The sequence below is a fragment of the Athene noctua genome, chromosome 7 (assembly GCF_965140245.1).
Source record: "Athene noctua chromosome 7, bAthNoc1.hap1.1, whole genome shotgun sequence".
Taxonomy (NCBI): Eukaryota; Metazoa; Chordata; class Aves; order Strigiformes; family Strigidae; genus Athene; species Athene noctua.
The window spans coordinates 26,835,113-26,851,574 of record NC_134043.1 but is presented as its reverse complement, the minus strand read 5'-3'; the positions used below and the strand labels follow the sequence as shown (position 1 = coordinate 26,851,574).

General features: G+C 43.3%; 1 protein-coding gene across 1 annotated transcript; it reads right to left on the bottom strand.

The window, feature by feature from the left end:
• Positions 1-2,111: 2,111 nt before the first annotated feature.
• On the bottom strand, positions 2,112-12,001 carry C7H21orf58 (chromosome 7 C21orf58 homolog). Its single transcript, XM_074911444.1, has 9 exons — positions 11,844-12,001; positions 10,224-10,281; positions 9,241-9,246; positions 8,296-8,363; positions 7,442-7,585; positions 6,862-6,976; positions 5,314-5,453; positions 3,391-3,563; positions 2,112-2,191 (listed from the first exon to the last, which is right to left on the bottom strand). The coding sequence occupies exons 1-9, from the start codon at positions 11,901-11,903 to the stop codon at positions 2,182-2,184; spliced, it is 774 nt and encodes a 257-aa protein (XP_074767545.1). The 5' UTR covers positions 11,904-12,001; the 3' UTR covers positions 2,112-2,181.
• Positions 12,002-16,462: the final 4,461 nt, after the last annotated feature.

Here is a 16,462-nt window from a genome sequence, read left to right as displayed (position 1 = left end):
AAGGTAAGTTTTACACAGTAAATAAATTATTCATTAATTGTTGTCAAAGAACAGACAGCACACAATTAGCTTCCAGCAGTGACAGTTATTATTTAGAAATATCACCCACAGCATCATCTGCATGCTTGTCTGATAGGCTTTACAGTTTACTCCACCACCGTGGCTTACCAATTTGATAGCAGCACTTTAAGGTACACCAATTAATTCACAGACTCCTGTGGATAACACAGCATACAGTTGTGTAACTAAAGTTGGTCCTGTAACACTGCTTTCTTGCACAAGCAGCCTCAGCCATGGTCCATGTACCTGCTCCAGGGGCAGGAGGCACGGACATGCAGGGAAGCATCCAACCTGTCAGTGAGCAGTGCTGTGTGGTACAGTAAATGGGCCACAGACCAAAAGTTTTAAGATGATACACATCAGTTTCTCTCTGCCCAACCTATCTCCTTAGTTACTGAAAAACCAGACTATATTTTGAGAACTTAGTTCTTGGCAAACCAGACTAAAATTTGCCTATCAGAGGCTATCTATGCCCAGTGCAATATCTTTTCTTCTGGGTAACCATTCCAAACAAAATATAAGTCCCTGGGTTATCTTCGTCAGATTCACTCACAAACTGCACCAGGCAAAACCAACATAAAGATGTTCTCCACTTTAAAGACAGGAGAAAGTGGGAAGTCACTGAGAAAGTGCTACTAATGCATTGTTTATCTTTCTGTATTAAACACAACCAGGCTGCTGAGAGCATGAAAACATATCGCTTGATTAAAACTGAGTGAAGCTTCTGAGGAGTCCTAAATGAAAACAAAAAGAAAAGGATAGCATGGACTTGGTTTAAAGCCTGCCCTCTGAAATTTAGTGGGAAAAGTTAAGAAGGGAAAAGTGTTGCTGAAGAAAAAGACATGCCAATATCCAAGGAAAAACCTCAGGATTTTATTATTTTTTAAAAATCAAGTCTCAAACCCTGATTGTATGAGGGAAAGGTTGAGAAATAATGAAGCAAATATACACAATTCCAGGCTGCTTAAATCGCCTTCTAGTAGCTCTTTGACAAAAAAACCTTGGGTAGCTGAGAGTCAGAGCCCTCCTGGGGCAGAAAACGTGGGCTGTGGTTAGCTGGAGGCAGGCATTGCACTTACACGTTCAGACCCAATGACTTCAGGAGCAGATTTCTTTCTGTTCTCCACTGAGAATTATTTATTCAAAGAGTGCTTAAAGACAGCTTACACAGGTAGGGTAGAGTGATGGTATTCAAGAAAATCCAATGCCAGGATTTTTCTCTGCTATACGGGTCACCTGTATTTGGATCACTCCTGCTCCTCTTTAGTTCTTTAGGCCAAGTATATCTTTGAGGGAGTAAAACCAAAAACGCTGAGGGAGGAACACTTCAAGCTGATGAGGTTTGGCAAATAAACCCTCATTCAGGCACCCTAGGTTGGCTTGCATCCTCCTAAAGACAGCAGCATGCACCTTTCCAAAGGGCATTTCCTCAGTTTCCACATGAAGGGGACTCTCAGCCTTGGAGCTGGGTCATACTCATTTGCAAGGGCTCAAATAACACTGGTGTTAAGATTATTTCATGCCCTGGGACTGCTTTGGGCTGCCAGGCCTGCAAGACAGTTTGGGATGAATTTTCTTCATTCTTTGAAGAGACAGCAAAAAAAAATGGCGATTACTTGTGGCTGGTCTGATCTTGGAAGATGAGAGGAAACAACTGAACAAGCAGAAATGGGTGAGAAAGCTACAGGAGCATGGTACATTTGTTCTGAACATCTACAGTCTTTCTCCCACTTCTTGTACTGAAAACGTGCAGTCTTACAGATATTAGACTGTCAATCAGAGAGATTATTTAGGAACTGTTCAAATACAGGTTGACCTCAGCAATTATGATCCACTTGTAGAGGAGCACGTACCGTCAGTATGTGGGCCACCTGCAACAAGAAAAATGGCTTTGTTGTGTTTGGTAACACAACATGTTGTGTTTGGTGGCCAACAGTGCATGCTTGCTGTAGCTGCAAAAGGACAGTGTAGACGCATCATTCTCATGATTCACGGTGGAAGGTAACTGAAGAAGAAGATGAAGACGACAACTTAAAAGCCATGACAAGATCTTTGCTGATTTCTGCAAACTGCTAATTACACCAATTCTGGAAGGAGCCAAGAAATCTTTACTGGTTCAGATTACAAACCCCTGTAAAAGTAAAAGGGTTAGAAATGTTTATCCCTTATAATCCCATTATGTAAATAATCTGTTCAGGAACTCAAATTCCAAGCTAAAGAGGGCCATAGTTATACCCCTGCCAGCAAGCCACCCATGCCTGAGGATGCAGCTGCCTCCGTCTTATCCTTCTGTTCACCAAGGCTTTGAAAGAGCCATAACACAGAAATAAAAGGTGTATTCTCACTGAAATAACAGTGACTGCCCATGCCAAAGTCCCCAGCCATCCCACCACACTCTAACAATGTGCATTCCTTTCTAGCACCGTTGCTTCCATGCCTGCGTTCTTGCTATGCCCTCCTGATGTACTCAGCAAGACCACTGCTCTCTCTCAGCTCAGATCCTTGCCCAAGGCCCCTCCTGCCACTGGCATTCACCTGAATAGGCTAGTTTGAACACTAGTCCTGGCTGAGATCATCTCACACCCAGAAAGCTGACCAGGACAAGCTCAGAGATAGCAGGGAAGGCACAGGCAAGTGAGCCCCTGGAGGAGCCAGCTGCTGAGCTCTGCGAAGGGCTCAAGGGCTCTTACAGACCTGGGGGCAGCCTGGGGTCAAGTCCATCCATTTCTGCACTTGAAAGAACATCCCAGCTGCAAGCACAGGCTTAATTGCAGAGGCGCAGCTTTAATTCTGAGTACTCCCCTCCCTTTGTACCATTTTTCTTAGCAAGTGGTGGTGGGTTTTTTTCCAGGAATTTCTGATTAACAAATGTCTCAGCAGTGTCTTAAGAATATAAATCCTACTGGGAACCTTAGGCTAAATGTCAATGTCCAGCCCTTATTTATTGGGTGTCTGCTGGGTTCACAGGGAGACCCAAAACCCAGGGTAACAGCCACTGCAGAGCGGAGCCATGTAGCATTGCTGGGTGGTGGCTCTGTTGTGGCAGGGACATAGCTTGGTATCATCCGTAGACCTTGTCTGAATTTAATTTATTCCACAGTAAGCAAGAGTTAATTACTCAAATTATAAGATTGAGTGTATCAAATCATCATTTAACCCACCTAAATCCCATTGTTACCTTAAAGACAATATGGCCTTAGTGAAGAGCCCAGACAGAACTGGCCTTAGTGAAGAACCACAAAGGCATGGGATCACCCGGTCTACTGTGCTACCCAACACATGCATGCAGGAAGGGCTACAAGTTTACACCATGGCTGCCTGTTTACTTACAGAGGCTGGACAGGGAGTGTGCTGCCGGTCCAGTGATGCACCGTGGATGTGGCCGGGAAGCCCCCGTGGGGCACTGGGAGTACCCCTGTGGGAGGGTAGTGGTGGTGGTGGTGCACTGCAGACGGCCTGGGCCTGTTTGCTTTCAGAGCCAGGGGAGCAGCAACCTGCAGGTCCTTGTTGGAGAGAGACAAAGGGTGATTTGTGAAACCTGTGCCCCCACAGGAAGGGTCCCTGGCTGAGGGGCTGGGTTCCCACGTGGCCACTGCTTGGTAAAGGAAGTCCTTCAGCATGCATTTGGAAATGGGTTTTGCAGGCTCCAACATAGAAGGTCCAGCAAATACTTGGTGATATCAGATTTCACCTGATATTCAGAGGCATTCAGACCCCACTCCCCCCCAGTTTATTCCACCAGTCTACATCAGGGAAACACGGGGTGACAGGATGGCCTGGGGAGGAAGGTGGGGACAGGGGGAACAAATGCTCTTCCTCTGCCATCTTCCCTTAGACACAGAGTCCTCCACAGAAAGCTGCAGATGAGTCCAGTCCAGCACCACCATATGCCCCAGACATCTCACCCCCAGCAAGGGGGAAGGAGTATTGAAAACCAGAAACTGCAAAGTTTAAGGAAAATAGAAAAGGACTTTCATCTGAGGCAGCACTCAGTGCAGCTCTGACACGAGGAAATGTTGCCACTGCCTGCCATTGCCACAGCAAATCTGCCCTGGGACCATGGCTGATGGAGCCAGTGAGCCCCTCTGCACCACAGGTGTCCTCCTGGGATGTCAGCACCCTGAAATGTGAGAGCTAGCAGCTGCTGCTGGGGGCTTCTGTTCAGGGAAGACATTTGGTCCCAACAGGTGCAAAACCCCATCTGCTCCACCCAGGGCATGGGACAGGTGATGGAGGAAGACGGCATTTCCTACCACTCCTCTAAACCTGGGGCTTGGGGCCTTTTAAGCTGTCTGTTTCTTCTGCAAATAGCATGTAGGAAAGGTGCGAGTGAGCTGGGCAAGGACTGCAGAAATGTGGGTGTTACTTTCTCAGCACTCGACAACCTTAACATCTGAGAAAAAGAAAACAAATCTTTCTTACAGCACCGGGAAAAGACATAGCCTGAAAATGGAAGGCTAGGAAAAGTACTGGCGGAGTTTTTGCAACACTGGGACATCCCCTCCTCCCCAGAGATCAAATGTCCTTGCTTCTTAGGTAATAAGTAAGCTACAGAGTAGAGATTAGAGATGCATTTTTCCAAAGCACTTTGGGATGCTAAGGAGCTATATCACCTAGCTAAAAATAGCTTAGGTATTGGGCATCTAAGGATACATTCAAAATTACTTACCTCTTGTCAGGCACTGGACACATTTTGGAAAAAGCCCTATAGGGATCTACACACCAAAATATCTTTAAGATCTGTCCTTTCAGAGCTCAGTAGCCATTGATTTTCAGTGAGACAGGAACTAGAGCAGTGGGCCTCCAAGTACAGTCACAAAATTTGTTCTTCAGCCCTAGCACATTTCAAACTGCCAGGTCAAATTTTACCAATTACAGGATTTGTAACACAAATATTGCCCTGCTGTTTGCAGCAAGTGGACCTGCAGCAGCAGATGCCCCCTGTAGAGGTCTTCCATGCATGGTCTGTTTGTGATTCAACTGTACAAAAGGCCAGATGATTTTCAGAGCTACACTGAATCTAGTTTGTACTTGTGGAGGAGACAATTCTTCCATTGGGTCCTGTCAGTGCTCATAATGGTAAAGAGGCAGGCTGTGCTCTGCTCAGTAACACTTCTCTGGTGCAGTGAGTTTGAAGATGCTGTTAAACATCCCTGACTTTCTGCATGTTTTGTCCAAGCCCTGCACCCTACCGAGGAGATCAACCATTGCCTCGTGTGAGCAAGGGTGCCCTTCCCACTCCAGTGCTGTTACCTGCTGTGCATGCTGAAGTGGGGGAGAGCTGCCTCCAGCAGGCTGTGCAAACGCCATCGGTGGCAAAGCCTTCAGCATCATGTTCTGCATGATGATCTGGTGCATCTGAGCATTCTGCATCAGCATCATCTCTACCATATCTAGGAAGAGGTCACGCCAAGGAAGAAAGTAAGAGTCTCATCAGCAACTGACAAGCAGCAGAGACATCTCAGCAAGAAGTGTCCTTCAGCACACAGCCCTGGTCACTGGAACCAAGACAAAGCAGCTGAAAGGGACACATGAAGAATATTAGCATTATTTGCCCAGGCAGTGCAAAATTAATGTCTATGCATAAAATATTCATACCAGTTTTTCCTCTCTTCTGCAAAAAAAGCTGCTGTTGAGCATCTTCTGTCTGTTAGTTTCCCTACAAGCTCACCCCTCTGGCTGTGCTGGAGGAGGGCTGAGCACTAGAGCTCTCTTGCTTCCTCCAGCATGGACCTGCTCCTTACAGTGCCCTCCATTGCTTTGGCTCAAGATCATTGCTTTCCATGTGAGAGGTTTCCTCAACTTTATGTGATATTGCAGTGCCACCTTGAGAGTCTATTGCATGTGCATCAAATCAGCTTACCAAGATCACTGGGTCCTAATCACAAAGGACCTGTGCAGTGGAGCTAATTTTGTTGGGGGAGGAAGGAAGGAGGGAGAGAGGGAAAAAAAAAAAAAGAAGAAAAAAGCTATCAAGGCAACTCTCCTTTTTTTTTTTTTTTTTAACTGGTCATACCAAAACTAATTTACATGCATCAGCTTCAGAAAAGTCATGCATGAATTGGGACTAGTTTGTTTATGAAAATAAACTCTGATTCAAAAATCCAGGCACTTAGATGAAAAAGAAGGAAGAGAAAATTTTGAGAAATATTGCAATTTCATGACAGAGGATTTCTCTGTGGGATGAAAAAAACTTTGGCTGAAGGTTGAGCCAGGGAAGTCATCCCAGGGATTTGTTCATGTATTATTTCACAATAGCATCCACCTATGTTTAGAAACAAATTCTTTTTATTGCCACTGCACTATATTTGGAACAGCACTTTCAGCTGTTCTGTCTTTTTTCCAAACTCGGGACATAATAAAAGCCTGTATTGTTCTGAGGAGCTTGAACAGCAGGTTAACAGGGAACAAAGGCATAAAACCAGATTTTAGAATCCTGTTTGTTAATTTTGGAATCATCTGTGTGCATGAGTTTAACTTCATTAATATTATTCAGTGCCTTGTGTTGAGTTGATTTGCTTTCCCAGATTTGCCTGGCAGCTTTATCTGGCTTTGCTGAGTTTGAAGTCCCTTTTTCTTTAGTTTTAGTAATAAGAATTTGTCTGGAAGCCTCTCAGAAATGGTACCTAGTCCACTTACGGAGTGCAATTCCCACAGCTCCAGCAGCATCCCAGTCATGAAACAACACATCACTAACTAGTTTAGATGCTGTCCCGTGCCCCCTTCTACTTGCCATGTCAGCCTGCCTGACCTCTCTGGGCCTGGAGATAGGAGCTGGCTGCTGGATGGAGGGTACGCTACCTTCTTTAATGCTTCCTGAGTAGGGGGCTGCAAAAGGCTGGGCAGGAGGGATCTGTGTGATCAGGGGGGGTGTCTGAGGTAACTGCTGGATGATGGTGGCAGACTGAGGCGGCATCTGAAAAAGAAAGGAAAATTGGGAAGTCAGGGTTGGTTTTGGCCAGCTCCCTCCTCTTTGAGAGGGCAGAGCAGTGGGTATCATCTGCGTGGACTTCAGTGAGTCTTTGGACATGGTCTCCCCTGAGATCCTCATGGAGAAGCTGTTGAAGTTGTGGGCTGTATGAGCAGACAGTGATGTGTGTTGGAAACTGGCTGAATGGCTGGGCCAGAGCATGGGCACTTTTCCCATTCCTCTTGCTAGCATGTTCCTATGGTAAACAATTCACACTGTTTTGTGCCTCATTTGTAAGATGATTTCCCTTAGATTTTGCATAGGGCAGTAAGTCCCATACAACAGCAAGAGGCATATCATCCCTTTCAGTGGGATGAGTGTTTCCATACAGTCCCCAAGTCCCTCCACCTGTGGTTGTTGTCTCAGACCGGCATAGCACTAGCTGTGTTTCCAAGGGGAGAGGATCCTTACCATCTGCTGGATAATCCTTGGCGGCTCTGCTCGGGGAGCTGGAAAAGGTATCTGGTAGACATGAAGGAGGCCAGCTCTGTGGTTATGACACTGCCCTTCAGCTGGTGCACAGGGCTGTGAAAGCTCTTCCAGAAGGTGCTGCTCCTGCAAAATCAAGTATGTTCTTAAAGAAAATCTGGTGACAGGAAGGCAGACAGTATTATTATGCTCTGGAATAAATGGGATTAGGCCCTGGGAGGCTGCAGCAGGGCGCAGCCTTACTGCTGCAGAAACGCCCAGCACTGCCAGGTCTGACAGGCAGACCGCAAGTGGCCGTGGCATGAAGGGAAGCACTCAACCAGTGCTCACACAAGTATAAAGAAAGTTTTTCTTCCCACATATCCCAAAACCACACAGTTTTCAGTGCAAGCAAAAAAGAATGTAAAAAAAAAAAGTGAAGAACAAACTGCCAGAAGTTTGGGAAAATCTTTCATTAATGGTTGGGACCCTCCACAAACTAGGAATAAATAATAGTTACTAATGTCCCTGTTTTGCTGGCATTAAAATTACCTTATTTGCATTTTGGCAGTACCCCAGAGAATTTATAATAAAGCAGTTCAGGACAAACAGAATCAACCCACCAACTAACTGAAGCGGGTGCAAGCTTCATTAGCTGTAGTGAGTGAGGGTGGACATTGCTCTCTGGCCCCTCTCCCTTATTAGCTGGCCCAGCCTCTATACTCTAAACCAGCAGAAGAATGAATATGGCCCAGCCTAAGAACTCAAGGACAGGAAAAAACTGAATCCACGTAGGCAGTAGATGTGCAGATAACCTGGCCCTTTCTGTTGCTTCTGTTCACAGAGAGGGCTCTTACCCTAAGCTCCTGCAGGAGATCTTTCCTTCGCCTTAGGGCACTTTGGAGCATATCCTCACGTCTGTTCCCTGAAGGAAGAAAATCCCCTTATCTTCTCAAAGGATCACAAAGATAGAGCTATTATAGCACCTACATTATGAGATTAATGCTGGAAAATGTGTTATAAGATAGCTTGACTTCTTCCACAAAAGGCTTTAGGCTACTTTTCTTGTCAAATCCACAAATGGATAATGACTTTGTGCCACATACGTACACAGCTGTTTAGCAGCTCTACAAAGGCAATGCACCTTCTCTGAAAATAAACTTTTTAGATTGCTCTGAAAGTCCCCTTTTAACCTCCTGGTTTAGAAACTCATTTCAGCCTTAAATTTTCTACCTGTACTCTGTATGCGGAGGACGATTGTGCAAATTGTAAAGAAAGTTTTTGTGATGTATCAAAACAAACTCAGCTTTGAAAATCAACTTTTCTGTTTCCTTTTTGTTCTGAATCAACTTTATTTTCAGTTCTTCCCACATACGGCTGACTTTGAACCCGCTTGAAATGAAAATGAGAAAGAACATTTTCAGATACTTTGGAGGCATGGCTAACATCTGCTCTGAAAAGCATAACTTTGTATTTTGAAACTGTAAGTTGTTACAGGGATTTTTAATTTTTGGCTACAGCATTGAGTTTCCAACTATTTGTGCATCAGCTCAATGGATATGAGCCCAGAGTACAATCCAGAAACATTACTGATCTTCTACTGGTAGTCTTTAATCCATAGACAATATAGTAATCAACACTGCATGTGCCATGCAAAGAAATTGATGCATTGCACATAGCATGCATAGCTTCCATGGGAGTATTGTTGAAGGTAACATGCTACTTATATGTGAAACATCACAGCAGTCTTTAAAAGGGTTTGATAAAGATACAAGTTATTTTCAACTCCCTTATTTATCAACTTTTAGCTGGTTCACTAGCTTTTATAGCAAACTGTCTAAACTTTGGAAGTTTCATAAGTGTGCTGGAATTCCTGACCTTTCTGCCCAAACCAAAGTCAGAATGTAATTGTACATGCATGGATTCCTTGGTAAAATGGTTCCCCAGCTCCTATCAACACAGTTCTCAAGACCAACTCTTTCAGTATTACGATTTGTTTCATAAGTTGAGTCACATTTTTTTACACTGGAAACCATGCTCTGGTCTGCACAAGGCTGCATTGGTCAGCTTCAAAGGTCCAAAGCAGCATTAGTAGTGGAGTATTCCTCCTGCTTGGATCCCTCAGCCATCCTAACAACTCCTTTTCAGGATCACCAAATCCAGTCATTCAGTTGGACTGCAACAGGGGCTCACTCCTAGGTATAGGAGTTAGGACAAATCAGATCACCAGTAGTTTGCTCCAGCTGAACCAGCATCTGCAGCTGAGAGGCTGCAAAGAACAGCTGGGCAGGAGGTCATTCTTATGTTCATGCTCAGCTGGCATATCATTTCCCTTAATAAAAAAAACAAGTTGAAGAAATTCAAAATACAAAATTTAGATAGCTAAGCAGTATAGCAAGCCTGTTCTCCTTGCATCAAGGCTGCTGAGATTCACCAGCTTGGTTAGGACTGAGACTAGTACACAGACTGACATTACTGCACAAGCTTCACTGGACCTTGTGTTTTTGCTACTCCCAGGGCTGCATATAGATTTAGATCTTCAGGCTGAGCTAGGGCAGCACTGACTCAAGTTCAGTCTCCCTTCTGCTCTCCAGACAATGCCCCTGTCACAGAAGCCAAGACAGAGGACGTCCTGACTACCCAAATGCCCAACCACGGAGCACACAGAGGCCCCTTCCAGCTTTTAGGAAGGAGATGTGTAACCTCCTGAGGAACTCATGCCTGAGAATATCACTAAACCCTTTTCATATCATGTCCATAATTAGAACAAATGCTTCTCTTTTACTTGCAGTTGGGAGAAGTGACTCCATCTTCTCTAAGTTCTCCTGTTCATTTTCTAGTCTCTGTTGGTAGAACCACAACAATAACTGGTTATGAGTCAGGCAGCAACGATCACAACAATTTCCAACAATTACAGGCATAGGTTTGGGATGGAGGAAATGAAGCAGAAGTGTAGACAGGCAGTGCTTCTTAACTGCTGAAACACAGCTAGTGAACGATACAAAAAGTATTCACAGAAGTATGGAATGTCTTGCTACAAATCTAGATATGGTAACAAAACAGTCACACTTCTAACTGGTCAAGCTATCTCAGACCTGGAAATTGATAGCATGGTAAATCAGGAGTCTTGTATACCATTTATTTTGTAGGGCAAAAAGCTAGATCATATGAAGAACTTGATGCTGGAAGTTTTGGGTATTTGGTGCACTAATAGGCCTAAATGGCCCTGACTACCCCTGAGGCTACCATCCCCACCTGCTGCTCATATCTCCAGGATCCCCTTTAATCTCAGCTCTAGGTCTTCAGTTCATAATTGATACTGGATGAGTACTAGTCTGCAGTTTAACCACAGCCATGGCCTGTGACTGGCCATGGATCCATTTAACTCCAATACCCAACCTGCAGACACTTCTCAGATTGGCCTTGCTTGGACCTGCTCCATCTCCATAAGCTTGCCTGATAGAGCTAGACTTTTGGTTGAACCTGGGCATCTCTGGCTCTGCAATGCTTGCCTTGCTTGGGGGCTGGACAGCCAGGCCCCTGCTCTTCTGGCTGTGTTATTGTGCTCAACTCCTTGCTCCTTGGGGAGCAGTTGGCCCTTGTGACTCCCTGATGCTCAGAAATTGGAGACCTTTTTCTCATGCACAGGCTCTTTTCTTGATTCTGCATGTCTTCACACTGGTGAAAACTTTGCCCTCAAATGGCTGCTCATCTAAGAACAAAAGAGTCCACTGTGGAGAAAGTTTAGATGCCACCTCCAGTGTTCCTGTCCCCAGGCAAATTGTTTGTCCTTCCAGAAAACTCTAAGTGGCTTCTGGAGGACACTGAAGCAGAAGATCCACACTGAGTGTATGTCAGGTGTGCTGAGGGTGGAGTAACAGGGCTGAGTCAAGAACCTTGGGTGCATTAGTGTGTGGAGTCAAAACAAAAAGCTACCGGGATTCTGCACAGCACCTTGTGTGCTTTCAGTGAAGGACTTCCCATGTTTCACTAGGCAACATATCTTATGTAAAAGTAAACAAAAAAGAAGACATGAATTTTCCTTAAAACAATCCAAGGTCCTATTTACCCAAAATTTACTCCTAAACCTTTCCCATCACAACTCAAACAGGTTTTGAGATAACTAGTCACATCTCCCATAAAATATCCCATAAGTTCAAAGTCACTTTAACTCTATTTTTCTTTACTGTAGGTCCATGTAAACTTGTACAATGTTATTTAAGGAAGTGATAGTGACTGTAGCACCACTGCACATTGGTCTGTCTCTGCTTGCATGGAGAAAGAAGTTCTCAATTGACTGCAGTACCTCAGTAGAAATATAATTATTTAAAACACAATGTTAATGCTTAAAAGTGCAAGAGCAAAAAGTGGAACAAAGGTGACCACTGCAGAATTACTCTCTTACCTTTTCTAGCAGTTTGAGTTTCAGTCGTGTCAGGTGATCCACCACTGAGGGATCTGTCATTATAGTCTTGGAAGAGTAGGCAAGCAAAAACAGGTTAAAAAGCTAAACGAAGACAGGTAGGTTTTCAGTGGCCATTTTTTCCCCTTCACAATCTTCATAGAAGAATAATTCCACTAGAAAAAAAAAAAACAACCAAGATTGTGAAGAATTGAGGCATGAAGATAAAAGCTTCATTTCTCTCCCAAGTAAAAATGAGTATAGATGTTCACCACAATGTCACAGACACAGCTTTTCCTGCCATTTCTCTCAATGCATTTTCATGCTGCAGGTTGTGATAGTCACAGAAGGGTAACTCAGGGTGAATATTAGTCTGTTCCCAATGGTTGCTATCCCTCCCCTAGCAGTGGCACTAAGCCTAGCCCTCTGTGTTGCTAGTGCCTTCTAAATAGCTCAGAGTTTTGTTCCTGGAACCTGGTTGCTAAGTTTGTAGTGTCAATCCAGAATATAAACAACTTAATCTCCAGGTGTAGAAGGTCCAGTTCCTTTTGTAAAACAAATGTCCAGCATATTAGTGGACAAGAACAAAATAAATAAAAGCCAATGGTTCTTTAACACAAGCCCAGTGCTAGGGGTCAGATTATAATTTTGCTGATCACAATATTTATCCCACTGTAAGGGCCCCATAAACTTTTGACGTAGCCCTTCATATGAGTTTTCAGCACCAGATAGTAATTAAAGACTCAAAAAATTAGGGAGCATAGCTGCATAGCTGAAACTCATCTGTGGATGGGTAAAAGAGGCTATGGTATAACACCCTTTTGCTTCCAATCTCCCAAGCAACGTGTAGGGTGTTTCCCCCTTCCAGCAAAGCCCTACCAGCATAAAAACCAAGGCAACATTCATCAGTGACATCCATAAAATCAGCACCAAGGCATGAGAAAGAAACCAGGTAATAGTTACTTATTCTCAGTATCATATTTTAAGCCTGATTCTGCTCCTCAGAGAGCAAAGTTACAACCCCTTCCTTACTTGAAGGCCATAGCAAAGCCACAGCTGAGCCACTGCTAGCAGCTGGAGCAACTGATAGATACTTGTAGGGAGCTGTGTAGGAACAGCATGGATCACCTTCTCCAGCTGTGACCCATATAGCATGTGGGTGCAGTCTGTCCTTAAAAATACACAGGCTGGTAGTTGCTGGAGAGGTTATAGACACTGAGACATAGGGATCCCAAAAATAGCTGTGTTATATCAGAGCTGGGGCTCAGCTTTCTTTGGCAGGGCTCATTTGTGAATGCTACGAGTGACATGGTAGGAGAGAAAACCCTCTCACCTGCCAGCAGTTTTCCTGAGAAGCAGCTCTGTGTACATTTTTGTACTTTAAAGCCCCAACAGATTTTTCTCTTGTTATCTCTAATATCTTTGATTCCTTCATCCTTTGGGCAGCCGTAATAACCTTTGACAAGGAGTTTCTTAGTTATCTCATACATAAGCCTAGTTATGCAAGTAAACTGTGTAAGTATAGTTTACTTAAGTATTAGGTAAAAAAAGGATTACATTTAGCCTGGTTTAAATGTAGATGCCTGAAAAGTTTATTGGAAATCTTATTTGTTGTGTGAAATTTATATGACTGTTCTCTATGCACTTTTTCCATACCATTTGCAACTTAGAATCATGTAGGTATCACATTCCTATTCATCTGTCTCCCTTTCTAAGCAAGAGAAACTATTTAACTTGCCCTCAAAGAGCAGATTTTCCTTACTCATAACTCAGCTGGGAAGATATAATGCAAGAGCCCACCTCTACTGGCCACTCTCAGAAGGAGCTGCATCAGCTGCACCTTTAATCACACCATGGCTGTATGTCTGCTTGTACAGTCTCATTTTCATCTGAGATGGATATCTCTGTACCTTCCTAGTTCATAAACCCTTTCAAGATGGGGTGACTGCGGTTGTGGGCAGTATTTGGGCAGTGATGTATCAAAGCAAGCTGTGTTGGCATCTCTAGACAACTGCAACAGCCACAAGCCTGCTATTAGTCATTCACAGTGATGCTGTAGTAGACTTCCTGACTGCTGATAAATATTGAGCTGATGTTTTACCATCAACTGGTTTAATACAGTGCCCCCTAGAAGTTAAATTTCTAGAGTCTTCATTGCAATAGGAATAGAGGGTTGCAAGAAAGGTTGACAAAAAGAACCACATACAAGTATTCCATTAAAAATACAGCAGCAGTGTTAAGCAACTGAGTTGACTGTAGAGGAAAGGAAGAAATTTCAACTTGATGTGACAGGTATCTCAGAGAAAATCCAATACTAGGTAAAAAATGCTTTCCAGCAAATCTGCTAAGGGATCTTTCTTTTTGCACACTTATGGATGTCCCGGTCACAGTGGGATCCCTACTCTAGGCACACCTGACAACCTGCTAATTAATGACTTCCCAGAAATGTGCCAGCCAGACACAAAGGATCCTGCTGAAAGGGATCTACAGTTACATTGACTCACAAACTGGGGATCACACATGAACGTGGTGATGCAAAGAGCCAAACCAGACATATTTAATTCTGCAAAGGATTATCAGGGGTGTTATTTGCACCCCACAGGAGATAATTATTCTGCTCTATTTAGCAGCACTGAAGTCAGAGTTTGAATACTGTGCCTAATTTTAGACATCGTGGTTTAAGAAAGTCCAGGGAAAAAAGATAAATATGGTACATTTACAAAAAGTAAGTTTGTACACTGTAGGACTATTAGACTGCTTCTCAGATACAAGGATGGATTAGATAACCTAGTAAGGTCTATACCAGTACTACATTTCTATGATGTCTTTTATTGATTTTGATACTTCATGGCTTTAATTTTAATTACTATGATTTCTAAAACACTATATAAATAGACACAAACTGACACACCTGGAAATATCTGGAGATAATGAACTTTCATGCTTTGGTCCCCCAGGTAGGAGTCTTTATCATTTCAGCATGTTTTAAAATTTATTAAAAGAGAGTTAAAAGAATAAAAAAAACCCAAAACCCACAGGCATACACAAATCACCAACAGAGAAGTATATACGATTTCCTTCCAATCAGTTGCGTGCTTCTGCCAATTCTAATGTTGCAAACTAACAGTAGAAAGCTCTTGTTAGGCTGCTTAGTGGTTACAGGTATTGTAAAAATGTCCTATCTGCATTTGAAGCTAAACATATGAATAAAACATATTTTACAATTAAGAGTGATTTCATGCCACTTTCATTAACAATGTGCAATGTTGATTTTTACTGTTATTTCTGAAAATAGTGGTCCCTGTTTGAACCAAAATTATACTTATGATTAAATCTTCTTACTCATGATTAAGTACACTGTACTAATCGTATATTTATGATTATTGTCTTCTTACACGACAATAGCAAACCACTAGTCTTTGCAAACACTGCTCATTTATTTGCAGGTGTTGGCAGCAGCACGCAGAGCTCTCTACTGTAAAGTTTTGTTACCAGCCTGATCTCGGTGCAGCATTATCAGCATTATTGCTAATTTAGACGACCTATAAATGACCTCTACTGCTTTTATGGCTATGTCAGGTAGGATTGGCCCCAGCAGAAACAGAGGTGGTAGCTCCGCCACCCTGTCTGGCTGGCTTCAGCTCCCCCACTGCGAAGCCGCACTAATAGTGCAGAACCTGAGCCCAGCTGCCAGCAGGACAATTTGGGGGTTACCCAAATGGTGTTGCTGGTGCTGGCTGCCGTGCTGCTCAGACAGATCCCTTTTCAAATATTTCTACTTGAGTCAATTTATTTAGATTAGCACTAGAAATCCTGACATTTTAACAAACAGACAGGAATATTAGAAAATATAATGCATGAGTCTTTGAGGGTTTTTTTAAAATAAAGAATTACCAATAAACCAAAATCCATTAAACCCAAACAAATATGACTTATTTATTTTACATTTTTAGCTGGAGCAAGAAGTCCAAGCAGCAATTTATATTAAACCAAAATTTTTTAAGTGACATATCTAACAAAACTGACATTATAAATGCCATGATATATTATCTTTTTTAAGAAATGTCTTTATCCTGAGTTTACCAGTTTCATTTTGCTTCTCAGTTTACACAAGCTTTTGCACTAAGAAATTTCATAATTCAGACTTTACCTCTTAACATTTACTGGGGACAAACTCAGAATCCTGGCCATGGGGTCAGAGGACATGGCAGTACTACCAGGAAAAACAAATAAAGAAAGCCCTCAAAACAGCCAAGATCTGACAAAGCAGGTGACCAGAATTAGCATGAGGAGTCTGTCCTCACTGTCTAATGTCTCTGCATGGTTTTCTCACTGGAACTTCCACTCTTCCTTAGAAGAGACAAATTGGTTGTGAAGAAAAGGAAAGCCAAGACACACTGTCCCCCAGTAACCTCTGCAGTAGTTTAAAACTTAACCTCTACCTCAGCTCTGGACACAGACAGGCTTTCTGATGTGTAGAGAAAGCCTTGCCAACCCTGCCTTGCTCCTGGTGTCCTCAGCTTTCTCTTTGGAGCATTGAGCAGGCACTGCTCCAGTCTTTTTGTTGTCTATGCTGAAATATTTACACAGAGATAATGTGGGAGACCAGGACATGGGTACAG